Source organism: Saccostrea echinata, unplaced genomic scaffold (assembly GCF_033153115.1).
Source record: "Saccostrea echinata isolate AGI-Se365-2 ecotype Australia unplaced genomic scaffold, CSIRO_AGI_Sech_v1 ptg000005l, whole genome shotgun sequence".
Classification (NCBI taxonomy): Eukaryota; Metazoa; Mollusca; class Bivalvia; order Ostreida; family Ostreidae; genus Saccostrea; species Saccostrea echinata.
In genome coordinates, this window is record NW_026889754.1 from 3,870,341 (window position 1) to 3,885,224 (window position 14,884).

At 36.9% G+C, this 14,884-nt stretch overlaps 1 protein-coding gene across 1 annotated transcript; it reads right to left on the reverse strand.

Moving 5' to 3' along the window:
- Positions 1-218: 218 nt before the first annotated feature.
- Positions 219-1,613, reverse strand: LOC133179532 (uncharacterized protein F54H12.2-like). Its single transcript, XM_061314267.1, has one exon. The coding sequence runs from the start codon at positions 1,611-1,613 to the stop codon at positions 219-221; it is 1,395 nt and encodes a 464-aa protein (XP_061170251.1).
- Positions 1,614-14,884: the final 13,271 nt, after the last annotated feature.

The following is a 14,884-nucleotide window of genomic DNA, read 5'->3' on the forward strand; positions in this document are numbered from 1 at the left end:
TAAGGGAGGAAATCCATAAGAATCAAAATATTCTACCACTGGACTGCTTACATATAAACACACCCAATGTTCTCCAGGTTGATCTTGAGGATCTGTATTGACTACAATGGCTTTTTCTCCAAATTTTAATTGATCTGGTAATAAATCTAAAGGATACACTCCACCAAACGAACTCTTTAATTCTCTAGACAACACTTCTCTCAACTGTCCTATATCCATTAATAATCAATGCTCACTTCTCTCTGTTTGTTGATTTCTAAGAGGTTATCAAATTCTGCATACACCACACAATTTAAAGTGGTAGCCGTGTTGTTAGTAAATTGGACTTCTACTCTTAAATTTCCTGTTTCTATGAGATGGAATTTATTCGATTGGGCTTCTTGATCTTTAGTGAAATCCCAGCCCCATAAAGTGTATCCGTTTTTATACTCTTCTAAGGTAATGTCCGGGGCCCAATCTTCTCCTAATTTTCCCAAAGCTTGATACATACTCAGATAAGATCTCAGATATAAATCTTCATTAAAATTAGGTTCGAAACAACGAGTCATCATGGTCTCTCCATTGATACTAACATCTAATTTTTTAATCCCAAAATTTTGAAAATTAAAGGGATTTTTATTTTTATCTCCATTAAAAGCCGCATTCTCCACAAATCCTAAAATGAGACGTTTAGGCATCTGGCCTTGAAACAGATGATCGGTAATCTTAGATTGAGTTCCTGTAGGCATGGTAAAAGTTTTGACTTCCACTCTTAATGGATATTTAGCTCTGTGAGTATTCAAAGTTTGATTGATGTGATTCATTAAAGTAGGGGAAGGTTTCACTTTTCTCACCCACAAGACCATACTTAATATTTTGACTTTTCCCGTATTGGGTTGAGCTGTCATCATGTAGAAATCAGATCTAGCTCGATTAAATCTCAAACGGACGTCGACTCCATTCGGTAGAAATCGATCTTGTTGAAACAAATCCAGATGTAAACGATCCAACAAAGTAATTTTCTTACTAGCATCTATGGCTGGTTTTCTGTATCCTTCGTTTTTAGAATTGGCTGGGTATGCTGGAATGATGGGTTTGTTAATGGTACAAGTATCATGAGCTACAGCAAAGGCCTGATTAGCAGCCACTCCCAGAGCTGCTAGCCCCCTTTCGGGCATGTGTCCTGCCGTATCCTTTTCCCATAGACTACAGGCTTTCATTTGTGTGGCTAAAGTTCTGGGTTTATAAGACAGTAATTTCTCCAGATAAGCTTTGTAAGGATAAGTATCGGTCCCTGGAGTGATTATTTTTCCATTGAGACTGATATCAATTTCCGTAAACAAGGAATGTAAGATATTATTCACTGGGGCTGTTTTTGCAGGATCTCCACCCAGATCACTTCCATCATTTTGGACAAATTGACATACCATTTGAAGATAAGTTTGAGATAAATCTAGATATTGATCTCCTTGTCCTTTAATTTCAAATTCGATCGGAGCTGTCTCTGAATCTAAAGTACTAGAAATAGGGTAATATTCTTCCCATTTGGAGTCTTCTAAAGCAATATTAGTGGGAGGGACTTGGAACAATTGTAAATTGTCCATCCCACAGGCACAGGAATCGGGCTGTAACATGATGTCTGTCTACTAAGATTGATTTTTCACAAATGAAACTCCTCTCCCTCACACTCCTCTATTTATAGTCTCTCAGTCAAAGACATCTAAAGACCGTGTTTTCTTCTTCTTGGGAATATTCTCTCCTTGATTTTTTCTTTTTCTCTTAGGACCTCCTCTAGCCAACAAAACTCTTTCTGTCTGTTTTCTTTTTTTCTTACTATCTCCTAGATTCATGCTTTGTTTCACCATTCCCGAAGTATTTTTCAGGGCTTGTATTCCGTGAGTTTTGATAGCGTCTTTTAAAGATCTCTTATTTTCTAACACATCTAACCCCGTTCTAGCAGCAGCGGTCAAGGCATGTTTAGCTCCCGTTTTCAGTAAATCCGTAAAAAATCCTTCCCCTCTTTGATGGTTTTTTGGGGGTGGATAATAAAAAGCTGGTGGTGGTGGTGGAGGTGGGGGTGGTTGCTGTTGACCCCCTCCTAATATTCCACCTAATAGATTACTGACTACTGGAGCTGCTAATTTTAACACCGGAGCTAAAAGACCAAACCCGTGTCCTTTTTGTCGTAATAAACCTTTATGATAAGTCCAACCGTGTCCTCTCTGTCTTAATATTCCTGGATGATACTGCATGGTGATAACTGTTCTTAAAAACTGACTTTTCTGCACTCTGAGGACTTCCTTTTATACCCCTTTTTAGGGCTGAATACAATATAGACAGCATACCAGACAAATCATGACTCGCAATAGGATGTAACAAAAAAGCTGTACACTCATCTCGGTACACTTTTCTAAAATGAAGTTTGACTAGAGTTTTTCCACTTAAAAAAGGCATGGGTTTTCCCAAAGGTGTCATGATGTGTATCTAAATGGTATCAAAATTTTTTTTACTCAAAGGGAGATATTCCGCACGTATGGGTTCCCATTTATATTGATTGTCTTTGTGTTCAAATTGACAAGGGACCACTCTTAATAATTTCAAGGCATTCGATCCTACGGTCTGGGGTTGAATCAGATCACAATACACATACATGGATTTTAAATTTCGATATAAATCTACAGTGTCTTGAGCCAGATAACTGATGTTAATCCATTTGGTCGTGTCTTCTGTCCAATTTTCCGGGACTAATTTAGAATCATGAAATCCTAATTTATAAGCCAGACTTAAGGGAAGACGTACAAAGATGGGAATTTGACGTAAATGAGTGACATAATTCACTCGATTGAAATCCTTCCGATAATTAAATTTCATCTCAATTTTTGAGGGTTTTTCTTCTTCTTCTTTCAGATCTTGTATCACTGTCTTTAAACTCTGTTTTAAATTTCCATACACATCATCATCACTTCCTTGATCTGTGGGGTTTTTTTTCTCGGTCCATTTGTGATACTTTTTCCAGATTTTTTTCATGGTCTGTACTAAACCTTCATTGATTTCTGCCAGGATAGCTGTAGGGTTAGGATAAGGTCCCGGTCTAAATCGAAGTCGATAAAATTCAATTTCTCTTTAGGATCATAAGTACCGATTAACCAATAAGGTTTACTCGAATCTACTAAAAGCTGGGCTTGTTGAAAAGTGATGGGAGTACTTTTCAATAATTCAAACCGTCCCCACTGGTACTTATCGGGGTCCTCGAGATCCAGTTTCTCTGATGGTGAAACGCCTTTAAAAAAAGGTGGAACTTTTTCCACTATACACACATCGATATAAGATTCATCCTGACTTATATTTTCTATACTACAAGGATAGATCATTTCGGTTAATGCTACTTCCCATTGACCATCCGTTAAATCCACAGATTGTGGTAATAAAGTTTTAAATTGAGCGGTCGTATTCCCCGGAAAAGATTGCATGGAGCTATCACTGGGTAATGTCATGTAAAAACCACTGTTCTCAGCCATGTTCAGTAAGAGACTGAGAGATATTTACTTCTAACCTTTCTATTTATAATAATAATAATAACAACAACAATTCTTTTTTAAAAGAATTCTATTTATTTATTTTTTTAACCATCAAATCGATATAAGGGACATTGTCTGTAAGAAGTCTCTATAATGTTCTTTATACACATTTCATTTTATGATTTAGTTCCTTCATATCTACATAATGAACAAAGTCTGTAGCAAGTCTTGACAAAGTTCTCAACACATTTCTCACAGCAAGGATACTGTCGACATTGTTGACACTTCCATCTCCCCTCCGTATTTTTCTCCCAGCAGGTCAGGCATTTCTTTAAAGCTCTTTTTCTCGTTACTTTAACCCATGGGGACACCATATTCTCTGTCCCGAACTTCCATGTGAAATATTTCACACACCAGCTACATCCACAGGTCTCCATGGAAGGGGGATCATCCACAAACCAGTGAGGAAAAGTCATTTCACAATGCTCGCAAATTCGATAAGTTCTGTGATGCCATCCGGGATAATCATACACCGTAAATGTACGGTTATGGATCATCTCCCTATCACAGTAATACTTTTCTACGTCAATCATATACGCTATTCTCCACATAAAAATCATGATTGAGCGCAGTGTACTCAAAGCTAAGCTTTAAATACCTTTTTCTGTGTTTTATTTTTAGAATTTTGTTACTATATTTATTTTTAGCACGAGATCTTATTCTGAAAACACCTGGCCACATAAGTGTGCTGTGTGCAAAAACTTTTTTTTTTTGCTGAGTCATTAATACACAGGTAATACACAAATCTTGGCAGCGATTCAAGTATGTCCATTGTGACGTCATTAATCACACTAAAAAAAAACGTGATACAGATCAAAAAATAAGACTTGTAATTTTTTGTGTGTGTGTTTTTTTTATTCATAATAACAACAATCATAACAAAATAATCATATTAATAAACATTCAAAACTATTGGACACTTCTTTTGTTTCATCTATGGGAAAAGATCTTCTCATGTACAAATATTCTGTTTCACAAGCACAGTCCATGATACTGTATCCTTTTAAGAGCACTTTCAGATAATTTTGGATACAATCTTTGGCTCTTTCCATCCATTTTCCTTGAATCCAAGTCCTTTCTGGTCCCTTTTGTTTGTGAATTAAGACATATTTTACTTTCCATTTGAATTCCTGATACTTAGGTTCCTTTCGACCCCCTAATATTCCCATCTTATGTGTTTTTACCCATTGATGGTCTGGAAACTTCATTATCTTATACAGGGTGGCATCTTTTTGTTTTCCTGGATTCTTATCCTTGAAATCTTGAATACATACTTGTTTGTTTTTCATCCATTCTCCGTTCTTAGTAGAACCTTTCATTTTCCAACGATACTCTGAGCTTAAATACTCCTTTGTATTTTTGTGTGTGTGTGTGCTCTGTCTCTCTCTCTCTGTCTCAGTGAAATCAGAAATGATCAATTTTTTTTTGACTTGTTCCATTTTATATACTCTATGGTGTCACTATTTTTAGACTCCCTGGATTTGTGTCTATTTTTATATACTCTATTGTGTCTCTATTTTTAGACTCCCTGGATTTGTGGTCTTCTTAGGTGTATGATGCATTAGGGTAGGACTAGGCATAATGTATCCTACGGAAGAACTAACACAGACCATCCAATATTCTCGATTAGTATCATGTAAAGCTAACATGACCACACTGGTAATGATAAGAGATACACAAATGAATAATTGTGCAAAATAAACAATTTCTTCTCGAGGCACTTTCTCTCCACAAAATTTCCAATGAGGAGTTATTTGATGAGATCCGTTTGGGGAATCCATGAATCGAAACTAGGAGGATATCCTTTCCACTGCACTTTGACTTCTTGAATGATTTTTTTCCCTACACGTCGCTTTTTATACCCCAAGATTTCCTCCACTTCGTACACATCATCTTTTTTATTAATCTGTTGTAAATCTTTCTCGTAAAAAGTGCCTTCTAATTCCTCACCATGATCATCTTGGATTTTATACACATAAGGATATCTTCCAGACACTCTTTTAGAAATGGTAAACAATTCTGTAGTCCAATTGGGTAAATATCCTTTTTCAAAAGTGCGTTTAGCTTTACTAAAGCGGACCCGATTTCCTTGTTTAAATTGAGGTTTTTTAGGGAATGTTTGAGATTTTTCCCCATATAAAGTTTTCCAGACTTTCAATACATTAGAAGCATTCACTTGAGCTGGTGCTCTTTTAATACTTCGATGATAAGAATGATTGTAAGCATATACTAAATCCAGTAAGACGACTAAATATCGTCTGGTTTTATGACGAGTGAAATAACGCCACATGCGTGCTTTGAGGGTTCTCTGAAATCGTTCCACGATACTGGCTTTAGTGTCCGTATTACGAGTGGTAAAAATATGAATGGATTTAAAAGTTTGTAAGAATTCTTTATTGGTAAATTCTTTGCCTTGATCGGATTGAATGCGGATGGGACGTCGTCCGTCTTGTTGAAAAATCTCTTCTAATCCTCGAATCATTTCTTTTCCTGTTTTCTGTTTTAAAGGCACTACCCAAGCATATTTAGATAAGACGTCAATGGCACACAATAAAAAAGTATATCCATCATTATATTTCTTTAAACTGGACACATCTGCTAAATCTAATTGCCATTGTTCATCTATGTCGGTCACTCTAGTTTGTTGTCTGCGGAATTTTCTTTGAATGGGTTTATGTAAAGTATAAGTATCTTGTTCTTTTAACCAGACGAGACTGAGATCTCATACTATCAGCCATTAAATCCACAATGTTAGAATTGGCAACTTTTTGACCTCGATAACTAATTTCACCTTCTTTATTCCAAGTTAACACTTTAGGGTTATTCTTTAAATGATTTAATAATAATCCAGCTTTTCTTTTCATGTTTTTATTGACTGTTTCAAGGATTTCATCTTCAATCTCAGCTGGGCCTGCTGGTGATCCTGCTGTTGCTTCTGCAGGGGATGGGGGTACTGGTGCTACTGCTGGGGCTGCTCCTGCTGGTGCTGGAGCTCCTGCTGCTGGTTGAGCTGATGGTTGAGCTAATCGAGTTTTTGTAGGTTGTTGTCTAGCTTTTTCTAAATAATTTCTATATCGATGAAGTTCCGATCATATAAAGCGACTTTTTCTTCTGGGGTTAAATCTTCACGTCTTGTAATGTCCTCTAATTCCTGACCTAAACTGAGAGTAGTTTGAAATTCGGGAGGTTTCGGTAAATTTCCTTTAAGTTCATTCAATAAGAACTAACACCATTTTACGACTCATTTTTTCCCTAGGAGGGATGCTGCTCCTATAAGTAAAGGACCGAATAAAAGAGGGAAGAGGCCTCTTTTTTCCTGGACTAACAAAGCTCGTCTTTTCTGAATGGATTGAGGTTGAATTAGTCTCCTTAAGATGTGTTTCTTTCCAGCTAGTTTTCGTTTCTGAACCGAACTGAGAGGTAACACTCCTTTTAATAGGTTGTACACAATCTCACAAATCTTCAGAATACAATCTCCAGAACAATGTTTTAAAATACTTGTCTTTAAGGGTGAAGAATAATGAGGATTAAATAACACTCTTAAAAGAGGCCCATGAGATTTTAATCTTGTAGAACAAGTCTTCTTCTTCTTCTTAGCCATCCTTTTGAAATAATAAAGAAGTGTCCCTCAGTGTGTCCTCCTTTTATACTCTTAAGGAGGAGGAGCATACATGCCATGTTTGTCTTTCTCATGTTTATCTCTATTTTTTTTTTCGGTGACATAGATTTTGGAACAATATCGGCATTTATATCTCATTCCTTTTGGAAGTTTAGATGTAGAAGCAGATAAAGGTTGAAAGCGGGCTATTTTGGGAGTCTGTATGGGTACTTTAATTCCAGGAGAAGGAATTCCTACATTAACTTGAGGAAATAAATCCGGGGCTCTTTGACTGCCTATGGGTGCCATAGCACGATCCATTCTCATTTCAGCTTGTTTCTTTAATAACTCTCCAATAGTTTTTTGTCTTTGTTCTTTATAATACTGATTAATTTCATTTCTTAGACTTTTAGGCATAGCTTTACGTTGAGCTGGAGTTTTGGGTGGACCTGGATTTTTTGGATTTTTTCTTTTCTTCTTCTTCTTTTGATTAGGTTTTTTCTTATTGTTTGACCCCCCACCTAGTCGAACCATCCAATTTGGTAAAACTCTTTTTTGTCTTTTTGTTCTGGACTCTTACCACCACACTTTTCAAACGACGAGCACGTCGTTTTTTAGGGGTATTCCATTTAAATAAATGACGAATGATGACTCCTCCTAAAAATCCTGCTCCGCCACGTTTTAAAATAGCTTTTTTTCTATCTTCCTCGGTAGCTGATTTATCAGCGATGATACTTAAATCTGACGATGATGATCAATAAATCTCTGAGTCTGTTTATTAATGGGTAATACCCCTTTCATTAAATTTCGAGCTCCCATAGCAAACCAATTCAATAAGGCTTTACGCCCTAATTCAATTAAATGAGCTCGCTTAGCAGGATCTTTTTCCCGCTGTAAACGTCTTAAAGTTGTCACTAATTTACTCTTGGCTGATGGTGCCATGATGAGAGTTGAATGATAAATGACAAGTGTGAGGATGATACATTTTTATTTATACTCTTGAGGCATGTGTATAGTTAACAATTCAAACAATCGACTTCTCAATCTGTATTCGTCTGGGGTGTGTGGACTCAAATCCACCAAGAGATACCCATGAGGAACATTGGTAGCTTCTTGATAAGCGGACATCAAATGAGGTAGAGCTAACTGACGACTCAAGACACTGATTTGAGATTTGTCTCGGGGATTTTTAAACAAGACTAAATAATGAGCATTCAAACTAATGGTGCGATGTGATGCTGCCCTATCAAATAAATTCTGAGTGATGTAAATCACACTGGTATTCCGATGATGAGCTTTATGGGTAAACCAATCCACGATGGATTCAATGGCTTTTCCTCCCATCATGTCGTCAAAAATGAGTAAGTGTGGTATATTTAAATTAGCCACTAATTTCTCATCGTCTTCGGGAATATTTCGAATGAAAGACACCCGATCTCTTAGAGAAGTGTAAGCAGGTTGCCATTCCCGATAACACCACACAATTTTTTGTGGCATGGGGTAATCCAATGTAAATTTTCTACCAATTTCTTGACAAATTCAGTTTTGCCAGATTTAGAAGGTCCTGCTACCACCATGGTAAATTCATGTTTTAAAAGAAAAGAGGGAAGAGGTGTCTCCTCATGTTGCATGATGACAAATGAAGACAAAGGTAGTTTCAATGCTTTATTTATAGTTAATAACCATCATTTTAATAACCATAAGGTAAAGTGTTATAATCTTTCAAGATCTGTCTCTTATCGTAAACAATTCTATATTGTTTTTCTAAAGGTACTGTCTTGACTTGATGATCTCGGGTTCTCTGTATTTTATAAGGATAAGACACTTTGACTTCATCTATTTCTTTCTTGAGCATTTTTTCTAAAGTCTCTAAGGATACGATATTAGAAGCCCGAAAATTGAGAGTTAATCCTTTGACTTTAAGGATGGAATTTCCCTTGGAGGTAAGGTAAGCATAATTTTTGGGACCTCCAGACATGAACTTGATAATGTGATCCCCGTTCAATTCATCGGTCCATTCTCCTAAACTGTTTCCAAGAATCGGATTAAATTGTCCTTCCTTATGTTGGTAAATGATACTATCCGTATCGAAATAAAGCACCCGATCTCCTAAAGGTTGTAAAGTCTCGTAGAGGTGTAATCTGGCATGAGCGGTAGTGAAACAGGCCAGTATTACGTTTCCAAAGGGACATTCTTCTACAAATTGATTTTTGTCTTGATAATTGACTAACATCATGTCTAATTCAGGCTTTTCTTTATTTTCTAAGAGTTGGATCCCTTTAATCTCAATCTTCGAATCTTGTAAGAGTTGATGTAATTCCTCTTCTTCCGTTAAGTATTTCGTTTTAGCTAATAACAGACGTTGAGCAAATTTTCCCCACAAACAATTTAAAAAAAGTTTAGCTATGGTTCTTCGCACTGGATTTTTTTTCGATACTTAACCAATCCATTCTAATTCCTTCTTTTTCTAAGACTTGACGAATGTAATTTAGTTGCTGTTCTTCCGTCTGACACTCAGGTGGAAATCCAGACGCTTCTTGTTTGATCTTTAAAAAAGTATCGATGTAAGGTCTGAATAAATCTGTGCTGCTTTCTGGAAAATGCCAAACTTCGTATATCTTCTCTAAAGTATACCCCATGTCCAAGGCTTTATGTAATTCGGTTGTCACCCAGGTACCTGTGAGACTGCGTTCACGGGAATTGTGTCGACATCGATGTTCAGGGTCTTGTTGTTTTGCACACGTTCGGCATAAGGGAAATAATAACTTACCTCCTGTGCGATAAGGTAAAACTGGGTGATAGAGGCCTCGAGGTGGTAAGACCCGACAGTGAAGGAGTCCAAAATAGGATCTGACGTCTTGGAATTGATCGGTAATGATTTGAGGATGCCCTACAGGAAAAGGTCTGTATTTTAACACGTAAGGGTAGAGAGAACAAACGTCTATGTATCTCATATCTCCTTCCTCACAATATAATCGTGTAGCATTGATCCGACCTCCATACAAAGCCTCTCGGGGGTTTAAAGGATCTGAAATGTTTAGGTCTGATAAAAAATTCTGTAAAACTTCATCTCTTTGCACTTGTTGATCGAATTCATGCTCCCAGATAGAGGTGACAGATTAACCAAATTGCTCTAAGACCGACTTCCTCCTTAAAGTTTCTTCATATAATTGTTGGTAAGTCCATTGGGGTTGGTGAGGATGAGTTTCGGTCTGTAGAATGGAAAAGCAGGTGGGGCATCCGTGCCAATAACATCCGTAAAATTCGTAGACGGTGTGGTTATCTTCCTGATATCCGTCTACAGTATAACTTCCGATCTTGACTTCTCCCCCGTTTCTCGCATGTTGGATGTGAGATCCACTCTGTTGACTCAAAAAGGTTAACCACCGACAGGCTTTGGACGAATATTGACGAGCAGGTTGATATCCCAGGTTAGGAATGATGGCAATGGTATCTTCGGGCATAAATCCTCGACGGTAAGCTAAATTGGCTGCACTGGCAAAAGTGATAGATTCCTGAAAGGGATCTACATTCACTAAATTCTTGAGGGTGGCTCTAAACTGAGCACAACATCGTCGTAAAATATCGACGTCGGAAATACAATAGTCTAAAAATTCCTTCTGGAAATCAAACACTTTTCCAGCTTGTTGATCGTACCATTGGAAAAAAGCTTGTCGTCCACTAATAGTCATGTCGTCCGGATTGTATTTATCTGGAGGGGGATAAGGTCCCACGTAATTCTGGTTCTGTACCGTATTGAAAAAGTGAGGGAAATACCCTTTTTTGAGTTCGGTGAATCCAAAAGCGGAAGGCATTTTGGACAGAGCAAAAGGTAAAACATTATAAGAATCGATGAATTTCAATCCAAGGATTTCCATGGATAAGATTTTACTCCCGTTCTGGATGACGGTGGGTTTAATGCAAGCAGAATGCACCAGGTAATTTAAAATGAACTGTCCGTCATATCCTTTGAAATTGTGACCAATGATGATGGCCTCGTCGTGTAATAAAGTACCATGCTTATCTCCTTTGCTGATGGGTTGTAATAACCAGTCCATGAAGTCTTTTAAGGTATTTAATCCTTTAAACACATGTTGACGGGGTCCCATGTGTCGACAGTGAGGACAAGGATCCTCAATGGGTAAATGCCCACAATGTTGACAGACCCGATGTGATACGCACAAATTAGGAATGTGAATACCGTTTTCTTGGGTACATTCGAAATCGAAATAAATGTAAATCTGTAATGTCTCTTTTCCCTTCTTCTTTTTGGGAGGTTTCTGTTGAACGTAGCACTGATGATCATTCTGTAAGATTTTCTTACAGATCTTACATTGTTTCCGTCCTCCGCATAAGTGATGACCGAGTAATTTTTTAGGCATCCATTTCTGACATTGGTCACATCGTCCCACCAAATTACAGATGGTTGTTGTATTTTTACTGTAAGGTCGTAAATGATTTTCATAACAACCTCTATTCTTAAAAAATCCCTGGCAATGAGGACATGAAATCTGGCTCCCGTCTTTAGGGCATGGAGGGTAAGATAAACAAAAATCACATCGAAAAGGACATTTGGATCGATGGTCTGTGATGTTTCTGTACCCTACATCACAATAATATTGACATCCTGTGATACCAGGCATGGATAAAATGGCATGGTAATGATGATCTTCTAACAAAATGTTTAAAGAAATTCCTTGTCCATTCCCTTTGTAGATAGGTTCTAAGGAGAATTTAGAAGACATAGACTTGATCTGGAATATTTTCAGTCGATATTGAGGATATAACACTTGTTGTAATTTTCCCCATTCTTCGGGTCCACAAGATTGATGAATATCACACCCGGCTTGTTCCATGAGAGCTTTAGCTTGGTTTTTCTGATCATTACCCCTTACATCTCCTACCCGCATACGTTTCCATCTTTTTTCCCATTCGAGGTCGGGATTTTCTGGTTTTTCACTGTGTAACCGGGTGATGACAATAGCTCTAGCTAAACACATCTTATCCCAGGGATTGTCGATCTGAACGATAGATTTTTTTCCTTTAAGGAAAGTGTCCTTATTGATCATCAGGTGTTTGGTATTATTTCCACCACTTCCTTGAGGATATTTCACATGAAACATGTCGAATTCCATAGACCCGTCTCCCAGTTTAAAATCTTTTTTAGATTGTTGAACGGCTTGTATTTTGTTTAAAATGACCTCCTCGTTCAAATGTTTACATTGAGTAAACTCGTACCAGATTTCAGATTTCAGAGAAGGATGACGTATGTTCAAGCGTAAGTAATCGTTAGGATTACACTGCATTTCATATTTAACCGTTTTTAACATGTCTCTAAGTAATCGCCGAACAAATCCTTTGTTTTCTTGTTCTGGAAATTCCTCAAAATTGATATTGTATTTATTTTCTTTGGCTTCAAATTTTCTGGAATGTCTGGTGGAATCTAATCTCACTTTATAATACTGGGAAATGGACTTCGGTTTCCCTGGTGGTGAATGAGGTGGTGGTAAATGAGATGAAGAATCACATTTACATGACGTAAGGCTTGTACTTGTTGATGACGATTGGCTTTCTGTATTGATTGTAAGTACAAGTCATTTTGTTTTCTAAGATCTAATTCTCTGTCTCTATTGTTATGAAGAATTTTATCTAATTCTTTCTCTCTTTTTTTCCATTTCTTAAGTTGTCGTGTGAAACGATCCATGTTTATTTTTAACAACAGAATGAGATGAAAGTCAAAAGAAGACGGTTTTTATACTATAGATGACGTCACAATGCATAGGTCGCTGTGATTTGGATGGGTGCCAAGATTTTAAGTACGAGGGACTCATATGTATGCACACGGCAATACTGCACAGGTGTTTTAAGAATAGGATCTCGTGGTGTTATAATTATAGTTACAAAAGAACTAAAAATAGTTTTAGACTTATAAAAAATAGTGGAGATTAAAAATAGATTAAACTAAAAAAATAGTAGAGACTAAAAATAGAATGGATTAAAAAGGTATATAAACCAGATCTGAGAGTATATAGGATCAGTCTTATTTTTTAGTCAGGGGACTTTAAAACAAACCTTAAGATGGAAGAAGAAAATTCCAAGACTCTGAATGATATGTTTGACTTGGCAGCAGTAATGGCTGGTATTGAACTACAAGAAAGAAGAGGGATAAAAAAAATCCTAGAAGATATATGTGATATAATTCAAATTCTGAAAGAGAACCAGAAGGAAATAGCCAGTATAATAAGAAAAATGATTCAGGATCAGGAGAAATCAACTGATATAATGGTACAACTTCAGAAGGATCACTGTGAGTTTAGAGAAATCATAACAGATGAAATTGCTGTGTTTAAAGAAGAAGTGATGGGTGAGATTCGTAAGGGTAAATAAAACTTAGAACAATTAAAAAAGGGGGAAAAAACAGAGAGAGTGATAAAAGAAATGCATGAAAAGTCCAGAAAAAAAAAATTGACACTTTTTTCTTTTAATATTGTATTGTATTGTATTGTATTGTATCAATAATAAAGGTTTGTTGAAATTGAAAAAAAAATCTCTTTTTTTGATTTTTGTATTTTTTTTTATAAAAAAGGGGGAAAAATGCACTTAATTGACCCGACCAGCGCATTTTGGGACTCCTTGATACGGTATCCTGGATAGACCCGTCCAGCGCATTTGAGATTTTTCTTATTTTGACCTTTTTTTTACCGTCTATAACGGCCCCTATACGCCTGGATAGACCGGTCCAGCGCATTTTACATTTTTCTTATTTTTCCATTTTTTTTTACCGTCTATAAAGGCCCCTATACTCCAGGATAGACCGGTCTATCCTGGAGTAATCTACTACTTCTGCCAATATACCAGCAAATGATATTGATCAAAGAGGAGGTGGTAACTTTCTTATTAAAAGTCAAACCTCTGGAAGTTAACTGGTTTAAAGCCATGGCCGTAGGAACGGGGGGGGGGGTGCCCCCCCCCCCCAAATAATTTTGCCGATATATAGATTACTATAGTAAACATAGATACCATATGCTTGTGCCCCCTCAAGAAAAACGTCTGACGACCTTTTTCTTTTTTCTGTCTTTTTTTTTTTTGCTTGTCAGGAAATGTTTGGTAGAGCCCCCCCCCCCCCCTGTCAACTGAAAATGTATGGCTGTGCCCCTCCAAACTGAATTTGCTTCCTACGGGCCTGCACCAGGTCACGTAATCCTCACATCAACCTGTGTAACATCGCGCATAGTATGGTGGGTATGGACTACTTTCACGAAATGTTTATAAAGATCTGGAAAGTAAGGTGACTTTTACCAGTTACAGGACATGAATATTGCGACACCAGTTAAGCAGGTGAAGTCCTGTATTGTGTACTTCAGGACATGTGCGTTTAATGAAAAACACAGCCTTAAAGAGCATTTCTTAGACATTTTATCGGTGTTGGACGTCAATTTTCCGAACCTTGATAACTTTTATATTTGTGACTCATGTCCAACATCATTACAAAACCTAGCGACCTTCGTGAGATATGTAAAATAAATCTCGCTAATATATCTTTGCCTCCGAATAGACAAAAGAAAGGACATGTATATGTCATATCCTTATTGTAATAAAAGAGTCCGGAAACAAAATCAGTACAGAATGTAGCTATCTTCACTAATGATATAAATTGCAGAAACTTAAACTATAATTAATCTGAATAAAATATGAACGAAAATAAACGCAATTTTGTCTAATGCTTAAA

Coding starts and splice junctions, on each gene's coding strand:
- LOC133179532 (XM_061314267.1), bottom strand. CDS start 1,613: ATGTTACAGCCCGATTCCTGTGCCTGTGGGATGGACAATTTACAATTG.